This window comes from Antedon bifida, chromosome 1, assembly GCF_963402885.1.
Source record: "Antedon bifida chromosome 1, ecAntBifi1.1, whole genome shotgun sequence".
NCBI classification, from domain to species: domain Eukaryota; kingdom Metazoa; phylum Echinodermata; class Crinoidea; order Comatulida; family Antedonidae; genus Antedon; species Antedon bifida.
In genome coordinates, this window is record NC_136226.1 from 11,604,906 (window position 1) to 11,621,856 (window position 16,951).

Here is a 16,951-nt window from a genome sequence, read left to right on the forward strand (position 1 = left end):
GAAGAGCTTTGAAAACAAATAGCAGGATCTTGAAGGTAATTCTTTGTGTTACCGGAAGCCAATGAAGCTGTCTCAGCACAGGTGTGATATGTTGCCTTATGGGGCTTTGAACGACCAATCGGGCAGCTGTGTTCTGGAGTCGCTGAATTTTAGAGATATCTTTTGCTGGTAAGATATAAAGTAATGAGTTACAACAGTCTAGCATTGATGTAACAAAGCCGTGAACAAGAATCTCAGTTGATCTTGAATCCAGGTACTTCTGAATGCTTCCAATTTTACGAATAGCGTGGAGCCCAGCTTTGTAGATGTTATGTACCTGATAGGACATGCTAAGCGTTGAATCCATGACAACTCCAAGGTTTCTACAGGATGACGAAGGTTGAATGAAAGAATTACCAATCTTAACAGAGGCAGTCCAACACGCAGGCTTAAAACGAGAAGAAAAATGAATAAGTTCTGTTTTAGCATCATTCATAACCAGGTTGTTAGATTGACACCATGCTCTGACTTCGGCAATACAGGATTCAAGTTTACTGACAGCAGAATCACGCTGATTAGGGTTGAAAGTGACATAAAGCTGAGTGTCATCAGTATACGCCATACACTTCACATTGTGAGATTCAATGAGGTCAAGTAGTGGGGCGGTAAATAAAATAAACAGAAGAGGACCAACCACAGACCCTTGTGGAACACCAACTGTAAGCAGAGTCGGGTTCGACAAAACATCCTTGATGACAATGGACCGGGACCTATCATTTAGATATGATGCAAACCAATTAAAACCAATTCCAGAGATACCGATGTAATAACTGCTTATGGTTGATGGTATCAAAAACAGCACTGAAGTCCAAAAGGACCATAAGAACCTCATTATGGTTGTCAAGTGCAATGCTAATATCATTATGCACAAGAAGAAGTGCAGATTCTACACTATGGTTTGCGTTGATCACATCCTAATACCTCATCTTTGTGATACTCCGTCTTGGCCTTGAAAAGATGTTCATTGTAGTTAGTGCACTGATTATGGTACAGTTGTTTGTCTACCATGAGACCAGATTTCAGCCACTTGCGCTCCAGACGTCAACGCTCCTGCTTCATTGAATGATGTTCACCTGTATACCAGGGTGCATGAGGGCGAAGCACAAGAGTGCGATGCATAGGTGGAGAATGAGAATCTAATATTTTCTGTAACGACACATTATACCCCTTCACCATAGAATCAATGTCAGAGGCCAGGGAACATTGTGAGAGAGAATCATGAACATCTGACTGGAATTTGACGATGTCTATGTTTTTGACATTTCGTGAAACTACTTGTGTTATGCTGGGCCCAGGACGATTGATGTCAACCTGACACTTAATGGCATGATGGTCCGAAGGCATACCATGTTGGATGGGTATTTTGCTAAGCAGGCCAGATTCTTTGCGGGAGATAAGTAAATCTAATGTATGGTTGGCGATGTGAGTTGGGTCATGGATGTGCTGATATAAATCGAATGTCTCAAGAGTGTTGAGGAACAATACGGCAACGCTCTTGCATTGTAAATAAATAAAATCCACCATAAAAGCCCTTTAACTAATATTAGCTGACTCCTCGTTTTATGTAAATGTGGTGTGAACATAATTATGGGAGGGACGTGAATGTGCATATTTTGCATTGGGTGACTTTTCGAGCAAGTTAAACAGCCCAATGTCTTGACATTTAAGATTAATCTTTTATAATAATATTATAGTCATGGTATTTATATTTTTAACCCCAAAAGTGTGCTTCTAATCTATGTTGTAAATTACTTACGAAGCACATTTTAAAAGATATTCGTTTGTTCTTTGTTATGTCTTAAAGTTTTGCTTAACTCATGGTATGACATATATAATTACCGTATTTATTCGGATTAACGTTTGCAAAACAATCAGTAATAAATCTATACATGCTGCAGCAGACACTGGGTGTGGGCTACCATGGTCTATTAATAGGCCTATTTCATTTCATTTATCTTTTTATTTCGGAATATCATGGTGACATAATATTATATCCATAGCAAAAAAGAGAAAAAAAAAATCTTAATCTAACAGCTCATAGAACAAAAACAAAGATATGTAAATATATAAAGTCAATGCAACAAAGCATTCCATTGTATGTGCATTCTTGACACATTAAGAACGTGGCGATTAATGGCCATGATCAAGGAATTACTACTTGCGTTCACACTAAAACTAAAAACAGATTTTCTAATGAACTCATCAAAGGATGGGACGTCATTTAAGACAAACATCATGCTTGCACTACAATGTCTAGGCTGCTTCAGCAGAAAACGTAAGGCATTGTTATAACATGCTTTCAGTGATCTCAGAGTGCTCTTATTATATCTACACCATAAGGTTGAACAGTACATGCTGACACAGTAACTCTTAAATAGATAACATTTAGTGTTAGTAGAACATTTTCCAAACTTTCTATTTAGAGAGTTGGCCCTAATGCAAATAGATCGATATTGACGTTTGATGTCACTTTCATCACTCAGATTATTACTGATCACATGACCAAGATAGGTTATTGAATTATCAACGATTAGAGGTGCCCCATTTAAGGTAATATGTGGAACACCTTTGAGGTTGCGGACTTTCGGGCAAAATAGCAAGCATTTGGATTTGTTTTCATTAAAAGTAATATCATGGTCACTAGCAAACCCTTCACAGAGTCCAATTAGGCTTTGTAAGCCAGTCACTGACGGAGCCAAAAGGACCAAGTCATCGGCAAAGCTTAGGCAATTCAGTTTAAGACTGTTAATTTCACAACCTTCTTTTGACTTAGTCAGTTCAACAGTTAACGGATCAGTGTACACATTGTAAAGTAGAGGGGACATAACGCCTCCCTGGCGAACCCCATTACGAACAGTGAAAGAATCGGAAACGGAACTACCCCACCTGACAACAAATTCCTGATTCCTATACCATGACCTCAGTATCTTAACTATAGGTGAAGGGGTACCCTGTCAATTAGGGTCTTGAAAAGTGTCCAGTGGTTCACTTTATCAAAGGCTTTGCTAGCGTCCAAGAAACAGCAATAAACTGGGCTACCATGATTGTTGTAATGCTCGATAATCTGTTTAAGAGCAAATATAAACAATTCGGTTGAGTGACCAGATTTGAAGGCAAACTGGTTGTCATGGGAGTCCAGTGAATTACCACAATGTTGTATCATTACAGATTCTAGAAGTTTAGAAGCTACACATGCCAAAGCTATTGGCCGATAATTCCCTTTATCAGTGATATTCCCTGATTTAGATTTAATTACCGGCACAAGCGTGACTTTTGTGAGATTACTTGGAACAAACCCGTGAACAAACATAGCCTTAAAACATACACCTAAAATAATACTAAGTCGCTCAGAAGCGAATTTGAAATGCTCATTGCATAGACCATCATATCCCGCTGCTTTAGCATTGGGCAATTTGTCAATTAATAGCTTAATATTATGGGGTGAAACATCAATTTCACCGTCTGTACAGTTTTCAAGAGTTTCATTAACAAAAGTCTTATGCTCAGATGAGTCAATACTAGTAAATAAATCGGAGAAATGTTGACGCCATAGGTCACAAATTTCATTTTCCCCTTTAGCACTACCAATAATGTTAGACTGGGAATTGGCGTAGTTGGCTTTCTTAACCTTACCCCAGAAACTATTATTTGTTTGTTTGTTTGTTTTGACCATATTTAATGAGGGTGATCCATCCAGCATTTGCTGATCATTACGGACCCTCAGAAGTTCACAAGACAAACATATACACAAGATGCTCTACATAAACAAAGTCTTATTACAAGTCTTTGGGAGTGGAGTTGTAATTTTGTCCTTAGAAAAATTCCTGACATGTGACAGGATTTGAACCCAGGACTCTTGGAGTGGTAGCCAAACATCATAACCACCAAGCCACAACTCCATTATAGTCCTTATCGTCAAAAGACTTGGCCATCGAGTCCGCCCTTAGCATTTCTTCGTTGGATTTACACTTTCTGAGGGCATTTTTGAAATTAGACCTAGTGATTTTCATGTGTTCATAGATGTGGCCATATCTGGGTTTACCCAACCCACGCCACTTCAAAAATGCTTCCCGGGCATGTTTATGAAATCCAGCTACTCGGTTATTCCACCCAGGGACAACATTGACTTTTTGATTTTTAGTCGACTTAAAACACCATTTAGAACTGACTTTCAGACACTCAATAATATTGTCATATAAATCACTAATATCATTGTAATGGCATTCATCTTTACATGAGGAATCATTACAAAGTAAACCATCGCAATTGAGAGTAAGGTTACTAAGTAAGGATTCAGTTATCTCATTAAAATTGTTTATATCCTCCCTCTTAACATTATTCCAGTTAACTTTGATAAATTTTGAGGATTCATGCGTATTTTCACCCTTGTCATTACAATCATCACAAATATCAATGCCTAAATAGTCAAACGAAATAGGAAAGTGATCAAAACACATAAAATCATAATTAACTATAAAATTACACAACAGAGAATGGGAACTATGAGTGCTCACAACATGGTCTAACCAACTTGTGGTACTGTGAGCATCACTAAAATAAGTAAACGTATCTGAGTAATGACCTAAGTATTCCAAATCAGAGATATAACCAAGTTGTGTTCTTTACAGCAGACACGAATGTGTTCATTGGATTAACAGGAATACAAGCTGATGATGCAGTTTGAACATCGCCTTCTTTAGTATTGGGATTCCCCTTACGAGGATTCCCTTCTATACTCTTGGAAATTTCACCAGCAATTGCTTCAGCGGACGGAATTTGAGAATTCTTACAATCATGTGGTTTATAATACGGTTCGTCAAGAATAACGATTTGCTTTGTAGGATAATTCTCAGGTTTACGGGTAATCAGTGCAGGAGAATGCTGTGTCTGCATAGCTTCTCTCACTATAATCATTTTATGTATAAATCTAAATTTTTAATTATTGTAGGTGTTGAAATTTTATTGATACCGTAAGCAACAATTACAATACAAACAAAAATTGATTTAATGAGATAATAATCATATAGGCCTAAGCATTAACAAAACTGAACATTGTTTTTCAAATTCATATATAGATAATAACAACACTTTAACAGTTCACCATATGCCTATTTTGTCAATAAAACAGATGGTCATATTAACATATAACAAACTATTCAATATTTATGATAATTATAGGCCTTACATGATAATTATTATGCACCTTTGACAAACATGTTTATTTTTTGACTGTTTTTGAACGCTGTAACAAATACAAATGTGATTATGAAATAAAGTTTAAACTGAATAAGAAAATTAATTGTTTTAGAGTGTTTCATGACAACACTGCAACGACGCATCAATCGCAGTTAAAGACACATTTATTAACATACACCTGTCATACACCTGTCCTTATCAGGTATGTACAACTTTATATTTACTCTTTCATATTCAAATCATTTTTGTTAATGAAGACAACATCATAGGCCATATCTTCTACCAATTTATATATAGATGCTTACGATACTGGACAAATTAAGGCATTATGTGGAGATACAGTCCAGAGAATCGAGTAACGCGATGGTGACGGAGAAACGAAAAACTGTATTATGATATGATGATGACGACGACAGTCAAGGCGACAACGATTTGGAGGGAGTATTATTTGGAATGAATTATAATAGATTAGGATTGCCAGGCAGCGTATTATCCTTTTGGAAATTTATAGAACTACCTCTATGAGCAAATTCATAGTCAGTCTACCATCCGATTATTTGACCTCTTTTAAACCATACATGAGTCAAGTAGGGTAGACAGAATTGGACAGTCAGTGGAGGATCCATCATTATAGATTAGGGGGAGGGGGGAGAGTTAAATATTTTATAAATGATAAAAATGATCTGTCAGGTTGCAGGATAAAAAAGTCATTAATTTATTTTAAAAAGACATTGCTGTTAAATTTTAGTGGGTGCTAAAGCCTGTTTAGCCCCCGCCTGACAGTAGGTTCATGTCATCAGTTTGTATACACCTCAATCAAGTCTTGTACATCTGACGTAATATTTACGGCACACACTAAAGTACTTGAAAACTTCAAATTTATCGTTTACCACCCTGAACCTACGATCCTGTAGTAAAATCCCGAGTGAAATGGACATGGATGGAGTAGTCTGTCCAAAAGTGGACCGAAACTTCCTGATCTGACCGGGGATCTGACGAGGCCAAAACTTTGACCCTTTAGATTTCTTGGGGTTGGTTACAATTACAATACAAACAAAAATTGATTTAATGAGATAATAATCATATAGGCCTAAGCATTAACAAAACTGAACATTGTTTTTCAAATTCATATATAGATAATAACAACACTTTAACAGTTCACCATAGGCCTATTTTGTCAATAAAACAGATGGTCATATTAACATATAACAAACTATTCAATATTTATGATAATTATAGGCCTTACATGATAATTATTATGCACCTTTGACAAACATGTTTATTTTTTGACTGTTTTTGAACGCTGTAACAAATACAAATGTGATTATGAAATAAAGTTTAAACTGAATAATTTTGAATAATTAATTGTTTTAGAGTGTTTCATGACAACACTGCAACGACGCATCAATCGCAGTTAAAGACACATTTATTAACATACACCTGTCATACACCTGTCCTTATCAGGTATGTACAACTTTATATTTACTCTTTCATATTCAAATCATTTTTGTTAATGAAGACAACATCATAGGCCATATCTTCTACCAATTTATATATAGATGCTTACGATACTGGACAAATTAAGGCATTATGTGGAGATACAGTCCAGAGAATCGAGTAACGCGATGGTGACGGAGAAACGAAAAACTGTATTATGATATGATGATGACGACGACAGTCAAGGCGACAACGATTTGGAGGGAGTATTATTTGGAATGAATTATAATAGATTAGGATTGCCAGGCAGCGTATTATCCTTTTGGAAATTTATAGAACTACCCTCTATGAGCAAATTCATAGTCAGTCTACCATCCGATTATTTGACCTCTTTTAAACCATACATGAGTCAAGTAGGGTAGACAGAATTGGACAGTCAGTGGAGGATCCATCATTATAGATTAGGGGGAGGGGGGAGAGTTAAATATTTTATAAATGATAAAAATGATCTGTCAGGTTGCAGGATAAAAAAGTCATTAATTTATTTTAAAAAGACATTGCTGTTAAATTTTAGTGGGTGCTAAAGCCTGTTTAGCCCCCGCCTGACAGTAGGTTCATGTCATCAGTTTGTATACACCTCAATCAAGTCTTGTACATCTGACGTAATATTTACGGCACACACTAAAGTACTTGAAAACTTCAAATTTATCGTTTACCACCCTGAACCTACGATCCTGTAGTAAAATCCCGAGTGAAATGGACATGGATGGAGTAGTCTGTCCAAAAGTGGACCGAAACTTCCTGATCTGACCGGGGATCTGACGAGGCCAAAACTTTGTCCCTTTAGATTTCTTGGGGTTGGTTACATCTATTACACTCTCACCTACTACTAACTAATCTAGGTGTAAAGCCTCAGCAGCGCCTTCCACTCTAGACTCTATAATAATGATCTATCTATACATTTTTATGAATAAGAATTGTTAAATAACACAAACATAACAAGGTTCTCAAATTGCTTATTCATTTTTCTTCAGCTGCTTCAATTTAAGCTCTTCAATACATTCAATCGATAATTGAAGAACTGTTTCTTTATTTCTTTAGGCCGCCTACTTTTTAAATCATACGCCACCCTTTACCAAATACTGATGAGAGTCGGGACTCTGAGATCAAGCAACTATGTGCTAGCCTCCTCCATTTGTTGTCAAAATAATCGTTTCGGTCTCTTCATCGAAAAAAGTTAATATTGATTCAAATAGGTGAATACGAAAAAAAGTGGTTTAAAAGATATGATGAGTAATAAATCAAATATACGTCAAATACTTCTACAATCTACCACGAATTCTGTTGTGAGGGTAATGTGAGGGACGAACAAAATGTTTTTAGAACACCTGTGCTTTTTTTGCGAAAGTAATCGCAGGAATATGTCTGTACAATCGATAGTTGTCTTTCCACCCTGTATTTCTGTCTGTTCAGCTTTAGAAAAAACACCTTGATGTACTAATGAAGGTAATATTAAGGATACATCAAGTTCATTCAACAGAGTGGCTTTGTGCTTATTTATTAATCTTGAAGCAAAATTAGCTTCAGCCATATTGTACGTTTAAGATACGAATGCGATACTTTACATACAGGGGGCGCCCTATATATTGTCCAAACCAACCCTCTCAACCAATCTCTTTCAATATGAATGAAAGAATTATAAAGTATCACCAGTTCTCGATTTTAGGCGGCATGTACACATTCTTTTTATTCTAGGCATATTAGACGGGGTCTAGTGAAAATAATAAAAGAGTTTTATTTGAGACACTTTTATTGTAGACATCCATGTCTCTAAATTACATTTAATCAATGTTATAAAGCAAATTATTTGGCCTAAAATTGAAGCCAAAAATTACATCCGGAAAACTTAAGCCTACATGCTAAATAATAATCTATTTTCTACTTCTTAGCATCGTCTATTGTTATGATCCATCAGCCCTGTTATGGTCCGGCAAACACTGTAATAAGAACCGAATCAATGTATTCACTTGGCAGTCCATATGCTACAGATAACTCTTTCTACAAGTTTCAATCTATCATCCACCAATAAACTCCATGCCACTCAGGTTGCTGAACTTACCTTTAAAAGCTTATTAGACTATTTTATGCAGTCGCCACGGGTAAATAGACTTATCTTTGGGACTAAAAAACTGCACCCTTAATGAGGAATGTCCCCTGAATTGTTGTTGGTGTTAGTGTTTTGTGACATGACAACCATAAAATGTTCCCTGTCCCTTAATGGAGATGTTCAAAAGAGACGTTCCAGAAAGATTAGCAATACATACATGCATCTGTTTTACAATGAGAATATTACAACGCTTTTCAAATTAATTACACTAGTTCTTCTTGACTTTTTAAAAATGTATTTAGTATTTTGGCCTAAATTAATTATTATCATAATAGTTAATTACGAACTGTAGGACACAGTTTAAACTGTTAAGTTGACTCAGGTTTTCAAAATGTATTATTTTGTAATAATCGTTTATGATGAATAATAGAGCTAATAGAAATTTAAAAAAGAAAAACCACATAGTATTGATCTTGTTATTGTATTAGACCAGGTCAATATGTCCGAAATTATAATCAGTGATTTCTGCTTAAAATCCCAATCCGATTGGCTACGGTACGGTAATACTGTAGTTCCTACATCCGGGAAAAACTGTCTATGTAGGCCTACTAAATATCTTAAATTTATGAAATATTTCATAACTTCTTATTCACAACGTCTGTTTTATTATCCGTTAGCCCTGTTAACGTCGTGTATGTTGCGATTAAATGAAGCTGTAATAAAAAAAAAATCAGTGTAACACTTGATATCAGTGCGTTATCATCAAATCAATGACAATGGCCTAAATTGATCATTATCATAATAATTAATTACATACTAACGGGCAGTTCTTGGTTCTTCTTCCGCCTCACGTATTGGCTCAGGTTCTGGTTCTGCGATTAACAAAAAGATGAAATCAACATCAATGAATTTAGAACTAGAATATTCCATTATCAACATATCGTAAACGTGGGACAACTTTGTCCCCTGTTAATGGTGACAACGACAACTTACCGACCGGAAAATAAATACATGTAATATTTCCAGCGAATGCACACATTCCGTTTTCTTTACATGGATTGGGATGACATGGATCGTCTAAGAATAAAAAAAGATAAAATCAGCATTAATAAAGCATAATATCGAAATATCAAAACTGTGTGTCTTTATATCCCTGTTACTGTAGACTAATCGTGGGTTACAATTGTAATTAAAATGCATCATAAAACATCGCATTATTCGAGATCTACGACTATAGTAAAGTTTCAATACTGTATGTTATTCCATGGTCACTCTAAAATGGTTTTAAAAGTAAAGTTAGAGTAAATGTGAAATACAGTTTCATCAATCCAAATGCAATTGGCAAAACTTAGGTATTTAGTATAATGAATGGCTACAGAGCCACTAATTGTGATACGTCGTCAACTGTGTATAACATCCTGAGAATGTCATGGAATTAGTAGACATTTAGGATAGTGCACATATTCAATTTAAAAAAAACTAATAATATTCATTGGACTATAAGTAGGTATCGGTCTCACTAACCTGCGCTAGACAACTCGACGGTTACATACAAAAACATGAATAGAATAATTGACAATCGAAACATCTTGCAGAAAAAGTCTATATTAAGAGGAGTAAGTGAAGAAAAACAAATATTTTAAAAGTTAAGAATAATTGACAATCAAAACATTTTGCAGAATGAAGTCTATATTAAGAGGAGTAAGTGAAGAAAAACAAATATTTTAAAAGTTAAGAATAATTGACAATCGAAACATCTTGAAGAAGAAGTCTATATTAAGAGGAGTAAGTGAAGAAAAAAAAATATTTTAAAAGTTATGAATAATTGACAATCGAAACATCTTGCTGAAAGAAGTCTATATTAAGAGGAGTAAGTGAAGAAAAACAAATATTTTAAAAGTTAAAAATAATTGACAATCGAAACATCTTGAAGAAAGAAGTCTATATTAAGAGGAGTACGTGAAGAAAAGCAAATATTTTAAAAGTTAAGTATGATGACAATATGGATCACAAATACAACAATATTGAAAACATGGAATAATGTAAATATGTAAACTGTTAATTAGATCTGAATAGAATGTTTACTCACCTTAGTCGGTAATTTGTATCGTTACGCAAGCTCTCCGTAGACTAAAAGGTGTGGACCATGTAAACTGGTATTTATTATCTCATCACGCATAAGTTTAAATATATTAATATTAACGATTATAATATTAGAAAAATTAGCAATAGAAATATACATACATCTGTTTTACAATTAGAATAATAAAACGCTGATTAGGCCCTACATACCAGTTTTTCTCGACTTTTTCTAGACTAAAAGGTGTGAACATGTAAACTGGTATTTTATTATCTCATCACGCATAAGTTTACATATATTAACACTAACGCTTATAATAGAAATATTAGCAATACAAATATACATACGCATACATATACATCTGTTTTACAATTAGAATGATAAAACGCTAAATAAATTTTATACCAGTTCTTTTTTTTCATTTATTTTTTATTTGACCTTCTTTATAGAGGGTGACTCTAAACAGCATATATGCTGACAATAAAAAAAGTGGTTTAAAAGATATGATGAGTAATGAATCAAATATACGTCAAATAATCATGTTCATAATAGTTATTCCGAAGTAAGTACTTACTTACCTGAACAATCTACCACGAATCCGTTAGGATATGAGGGTAATGGTAACACCTGTGCTTTTTTGCGAAAGTAATCGCAGGAATATTTCTGTACAATCGATAGTTGTCTTTCCACCCTGTATTTCTGTCTGTTCAGCTTTAGAAAAAACACCTTGATGTACTAATGAAGGTAATATTAAGGATACATCAAGTTCATTCAACAGAGTGGCTTTGTGCTTATTTATTAATCTTGAAGCAAAATTAGCTTCAGCCATATTGTACGTTTAAGATACGAATGCGATACTTTACATACAGGGGGCGCCCTATATATTGTCCAAACCAACCCTCTCAACCAATCTCTTTCAATATGAATGAAAGAATTATAAAGTATCACCAGTTCTCGATTTTAGGCGGCATGTACACATTCTTTTTATTCTAGGCATATTAGACGGGGTCTAGTGAAATTAATAAAAGAGTTTTATTTGAGACATTTTTATTGTAGACATCCATGTATCTAAATTACATTTAATCAATGTTATAAAGCAAATTATTTGGCCAAAAATTGAAGCCAAAAATTACATCCGGAAAACTTAAGCCTACATGCTAAATAATAATCTATTTTCTACTTCTTAGCATCGTCTATTGTTATGATCCATCAGCCCTGTTATGGTCCGGCAAACACTGTAATAAGAACCGAATCAATGTATTCACTTGGCAGTCCATATGCTACAGATAACTCTTTCTACAAGTTTCAATCTATCATCCACCAATAAACTCCATGCCACTCAGGTTGCTGAACTTACCTTTAAAAGCTTATTAGACTATTTTATGCAGTCACCACGGGTAAATAGACTTATCTTTGGGACTAAAAAACTGCATCCTTAATGAGGAATGTCCCCTGAATTGTTGTTGGTGTTAGTGTTTTGTGACATGACAACCATAACATGTTCCCTGTCCCTTAATGGAGATGTTCCACTTTATGATGGCTAAAATCAATGAAACAAAATTATCGAGTCCGTGATGGTTGCCTAAATCAATATCTCAATCATATGAACAACTTACTTCCAAGTGCCCGACAGATATAAGATCTAGTAACTTCGTAATAACAACAATAACACATTTGCCCACATGGGTCTTTCTTACATGGAGCTCCTATGAAAAAAAAGTCGGCACAATTAAGCTAGAACTATCCAAAAAATATCAACGTTATAAGAGTGCGACAATCTGTGTCTCCTGTCATTGACGAGGGGACTATTGATGGTGGCTATATTATTAGATAGGCATATTCATTACCATTATAACGACTTACCATCAGGCATAATCGATTGACATCGAGTTCTATCATTTATGAACAGACATACTACTGAGCCCCCTCTTAATTCAATACAACCGTCCCCATCACATGGATTGTCGACTAATAAGAATAAAACATAGATAAAAATCATAATAACAGAACTTTTATTAACAAGATAATCAAAGATATGATTAATGCTGGTTCATCCTTTATTAGGCCCCTACATGATTAGCGAAAAGCAATGTTTGCTCCCATCAAGGTCGAAAAAGAAAAATTGACGTAGTGCGTTTACGGCCGGCCGCGGATGGGTTACAAGATATGACTACACGATTAATCATTGTAAAGACTTACTACATTTAGCTTTTCCATCTTCAGACAGACACACGGTACCTCCACATGCACTGTAATCACATGGATTGGCTAGAGATACAAAGGTATAATTTAAAATGTGAAATATTACTTGATCCAAATACAAATTAATATTATTATTATTATACCAAACCTTCGGTTTATACAGTAGTTGGACCAGGTAGGCCAAATATATAGGTATAATAATATCAGTAAATCATCTTGACTGAAGCTCAGCTTTTGGTAGATTATGTCTAAATTGCCAGAATACGATTTAAATGTAACTCTCACTAACCTGCGCTAGACAACTCGACGGTTACATACAAAAACATGAATAGAATAATTGACAATCGAAACATCTTGCATAAAGAAGTCTATATTAAGAGGAGTAAGTGAAGAAAAACAAATATGATGACAATATGGATCACAAATACAACAATATTGAAAACATTAAGTAATGGAAATATGTATACTGTTAATTAGATCTGAAAAGAATGTTTACTCACCTTAATCGTTAATGCAGGTAATTTGTATCGTTGTGTAAGCTCTACGTAGACTAAAAGGTGTGGAACATAAACTGGTATTTTATTATCTCATCACGCATAAGTTTAAATATATTAATATTAACTGTTATAATAGAAAGATTAGCAATACATACATGCATCTGTTTTACAATGAGAATATTACAGGTTCTGGTTCTGCGATTAACAAAAAGATGAAATCAACATCAATGAATTTAGAACTAGAATATTCCATTATCAACATATCGTAAATGTGGGACAACTTTGTCCCCTGTTAATGGTGACAACGACAACTTACCGACCGGAAAATAAATACATGTAATATTTCCAGCGAATACACACATTCCGTTTTCTTTACATGGATTGGGATGACATGGATCGTCTGCGAATAAAAAAGATAAAATCAGCATTAATAAAGCATAATATTGAAATATCAAAACTGTGTGTCTTTATATCCTTGTTACTGTAGACTAATCGTGGGTTACAATTGTAATTAAAATGCATCATAAAACATCGCATTATTCGAGATCTACGACTATAGTAAAGTTTCAATACTGTATGTTATTCCATGGTCACTCCAAAATGGTTTTAAAAGAAAAGTAAATGTGAAATACAATTTCATCAATCCAAATGCAATTGGCAAAACTTAGGTATTTAGTATAATGAATGGCTACAGAGCCACTAATTGTGATACGTCGTCAACTGTGTATAACATCCTGAGAATGTCATGGAATTAGTAGACATTTAGGATAGTGCACATATTAAATTTAAAAAAGATAATAATATTCATTGGACTATAATTAGGTATCGGTCTCACTAACCTGCGCTAGACAACTCGACGGTTACATACAAAAACATGAAGAGAATAATTGACAATCGAAACATCTTGCAGAAAAAAGTCTATATTAAGAGGAGTAAGTGAAGAAAAACAAATATTTTAAAAGTTATGAATAATTGACAATCGAAACATCTTGCAGAAAGAAGTCTATATTATGAGGAGTACGTGAAGAAAAACAAATATTTTAAAAGTTAAGAATAATTGACAATCGAAACATCTTGCTGAAAAAAGTCTATATTAAGAGGAGTAAGTGAAGAAAAACAAATATTTTAAAAGTTAAAAATAATTGACAATCGAAATATCTTGCAGAAAGAAGTCTATATTATGAGGAGTACGTGAAGAAAAACAAATATTTTAAAAGTTATGAATAATTGACAATCGAAACATCTTGCTGAAAAAAGTCTATATTAAGAGGAGTAAGTGAAGAAAAACAAATATTTTAAAAGTTAAAAATAATTGACAATCGAAATATCTTGCAGAAAGAAGTCTATATTATGAGGAGTACGTGAAGAAAAACAAATATTTTAAAAGTTATGAATAATTGACAATCGAAACATCTTGCTGAAAAAAATCTATATTAAGAGGAGTAAGTGAAGAAAAACAAATATTTTAAAAGTTAAAAATAATTGACAATCGAAATATCTTGCAGAAAGAAGTCTATATTAAGAGGAGTAAGTGAAGAAAAACAAATATTTTAAAAGTTAAGAACGATGACAATATGGATCACAAATACAACAATATTGAAAACATGGAATAATGTAAATATGTAAACTGTTAATTAGATCTGAATAGAATGTTTACTCACCTTAGTCGTTAATACAGGTAATTTGTATCGTTACGCAAGCTCTCCGTAGACTAAAAGGTGTGGACCATGTAAACTGGTATTTATTATCTCATCACGCATAAGTTTAAATATATTAATATTAACTGTTATAATAGAAATATTAGCAACACATACATGCATCTGTTTTACAATGAGAATAATGAAACGCCAAATAAATTACATCCCGTTCTTTTTATTTCTTTTATTTTTTGTTTAATCTTCTTTATAGAGGTTGACTCTAAACAGGATATGCTGACAATCAATTTCTCGATGATGTTTGCGCTTCCCACTTTAATTCGATTGTAGGTAATTAAAAAAACATATTTTTAAAAACAAGAGTGACTCTGTAGTACACAGTTCAAACAATTAAGTTGACTCAGGTTTTCAAGTCGTATTTTGTAATAATCGTTTATGATGATGAGAGCTAATAGAAATTTAAGAAAGAAAAACCATGACATATAGTTTTGATATTGTTATTTTATTAGATTTATTATATATTATTTATATGTCAGTAATTAAAATCAGTGAGTTCTGCTTGAAATCCCGATTTGCTACGGTATTAGTCCCTACTATCCGGGAAATGTGAGTGATGTGCACAACTTAGTCTATGTAGGCCTACTAAATATCTTAAACTTATGACATATTTCATAACTTCTTATTCACAACGTCTGTTTTATTATCCGTTAGCCCTGTTAACGTCGTGTATGTTGCGATTAAATGAATCTGTAATAAAAACAAAACCAGTGAAATACTCTGCGAGTGCATTATCATCAACTCAATGACAATTTTCAATTTAAAAATTACATTACTCACTAATTGTTATGTAATTACACATAGCATTTAGGTTAATAGAATCTTTTAATTTCTGTTAATGTTTGTAAATTTGGAATTGAAACATATTGTTTGTATTAAAATGAAATTAAATATGAAAATCACTCCTCCCTGGGTATATGAACGACGACTTACCAATATACATACTGGTAACAGGTTCACATACGACAATTCCATTCGACATGTAACATACTTCCGACGTCTCACATGTATTGGAATGGGGAGGACATGGCTCTGTATATAGTAATACAAAAATATCAATGTATCGTTTGTAACTTGTCTTCTGTCAGCAATGGTGAATATTAATGGGGTAAGAGGCCTTAGTATCACATTAATCAGAACGACGACTTGGGACAAGAAATGCATACCAAACTTTGGACGATTAATCTAAGGAAATAAATTCTTACTTATAGCCGTACATTCAACTTGAACTAACACATGTCATCATTCCAACATGGGTCGTAACAAAGATAAGATTAAATGTGAAATACACTAATTTACATCGATCCAAATACAAATTAACTAAATATTTGTATAATTGGTAAGATTTGACAAATTTAATTTTCAAGGAAACCTAAAACTACGTTATCAAACCACTTTTTATTTCTATTTTCGACAGACTATTATTGGCCTAGGTAATATATGCGCTCTCCGTTTACAAAAAATCTCTGGATCCGCCTCTGACGCACTGGTGCACCTTCAGTCAGACCATAGAGGAAAAAATAATCTGTAATATTTGTAATCTGTAACTTATCTTGAAATGTTTGCAAATTGTCCCTTATTGCCAGAATATAAAAAGTTGACAACTCTTTAATACCTGTAAATCATTTGTAAAGAAATTACGATATGCTTACGTGCGCCAGATAATTCGACGTTTACATAC

General features: G+C 33.8%; 3 protein-coding genes and 2 long non-coding RNA genes across 5 annotated transcripts in view; all 5 read right to left on the reverse strand.

Annotated features, from left to right (window-relative positions):
• The window catches only part of LOC144842220 (uncharacterized), a 61,791-nt gene extending 50,119 nt beyond the window's left edge, over positions 1–11,672 (reverse strand). The window contains exon 1 of the long non-coding RNA XR_013612100.1: positions 11,438–11,672. This is a non-coding gene — a long non-coding RNA (uncharacterized LOC144842220). The remainder of the gene's footprint in view (positions 1–11,437) is intronic.
• Positions 1–15,236, reverse strand: part of LOC144842112 (uncharacterized) — a 54,703-nt gene extending 39,467 nt beyond the window's left edge. The window contains exon 1 of the mRNA XM_078698491.1: positions 15,220–15,236. The gene's annotated coding sequence lies outside the window, so the exon portion shown is untranslated. The remainder of the gene's footprint in view (positions 1–15,219) is intronic.
• LOC144851985 (uncharacterized) lies at positions 2,235–4,953 on the reverse strand. The gene is made up of 3 exons (XM_078709666.1): positions 4,704–4,953; positions 3,946–4,510; positions 2,235–3,689 (listed from the first exon to the last, which is right to left on the reverse strand). The coding sequence occupies exons 1-3, from the start codon at positions 4,951–4,953 to the stop codon at positions 2,972–2,974; spliced, it is 1,533 nt and encodes a 510-aa protein (XP_078565792.1). The 3' UTR covers positions 2,235–2,971.
• On the reverse strand, positions 9,037–10,904 carry LOC144836027 (uncharacterized). The gene is made up of 5 exons (XR_013611143.1): positions 10,869–10,904; positions 10,304–10,381; positions 9,773–9,856; positions 9,601–9,651; positions 9,037–9,492 (listed from the first exon to the last, which is right to left on the reverse strand). It is a non-coding gene; the product is annotated as an uncharacterized LOC144836027 (long non-coding RNA).
• Positions 11,896–13,605, reverse strand: LOC144836116 (uncharacterized). The gene is made up of 6 exons (XM_078691349.1): positions 13,562–13,605; positions 13,351–13,429; positions 13,059–13,127; positions 12,723–12,827; positions 12,476–12,565; positions 11,896–12,094 (listed from the first exon to the last, which is right to left on the reverse strand). The coding sequence occupies exons 2-6, from the start codon at positions 13,412–13,414 to the stop codon at positions 12,078–12,080; spliced, it is 345 nt and encodes a 114-aa protein (XP_078547475.1). The 5' UTR covers positions 13,415–13,429; positions 13,562–13,605; the 3' UTR covers positions 11,896–12,077.
• Positions 15,237–16,951: the final 1,715 nt, after the last annotated feature.

Excerpts from the sequence above, each read along its gene's own strand:
- LOC144836116 (XM_078691349.1), bottom strand. The coding sequence starts at position 13,414 with ATGTTTCGATTGTCAATTATTCTATTCATGTTTTTGTATGTAACCGTC. Across the intron at positions 13,128-13,350 it reads CGTCGAGTTGTCTAGCGCAG|CCAATCCATGTGATTACAGT; the intron begins GTTAGTGAGAGT and ends TTGTATCTCTAG. Across the intron at positions 12,566-12,722 it reads TCAATCGATTATGCCTGATG|GAGCTCCATGTAAGAAAGAC; the intron begins GTAAGTCGTTAT and ends TTTTTTTCATAG.
- LOC144851985 (XM_078709666.1), bottom strand. The coding sequence starts at position 4,953 with ATGATTATAGTGAGAGAAGCTATGCAGACACAGCATTCTCCTGCACTG. Across the intron at positions 4,511-4,703 it reads TCAAACTGCATCATCAGCTT|TTAATTATGATTTTATGTGT; the intron begins GTATTCCTGTTA and ends GTAATTTTATAG. Across the intron at positions 3,690-3,945 it reads AAGTCTTTTGACGATAAGGA|AAATAATAGTTTCTGGGGTA; the intron begins CTATAATGGAGT and ends AAACAAACAAAC.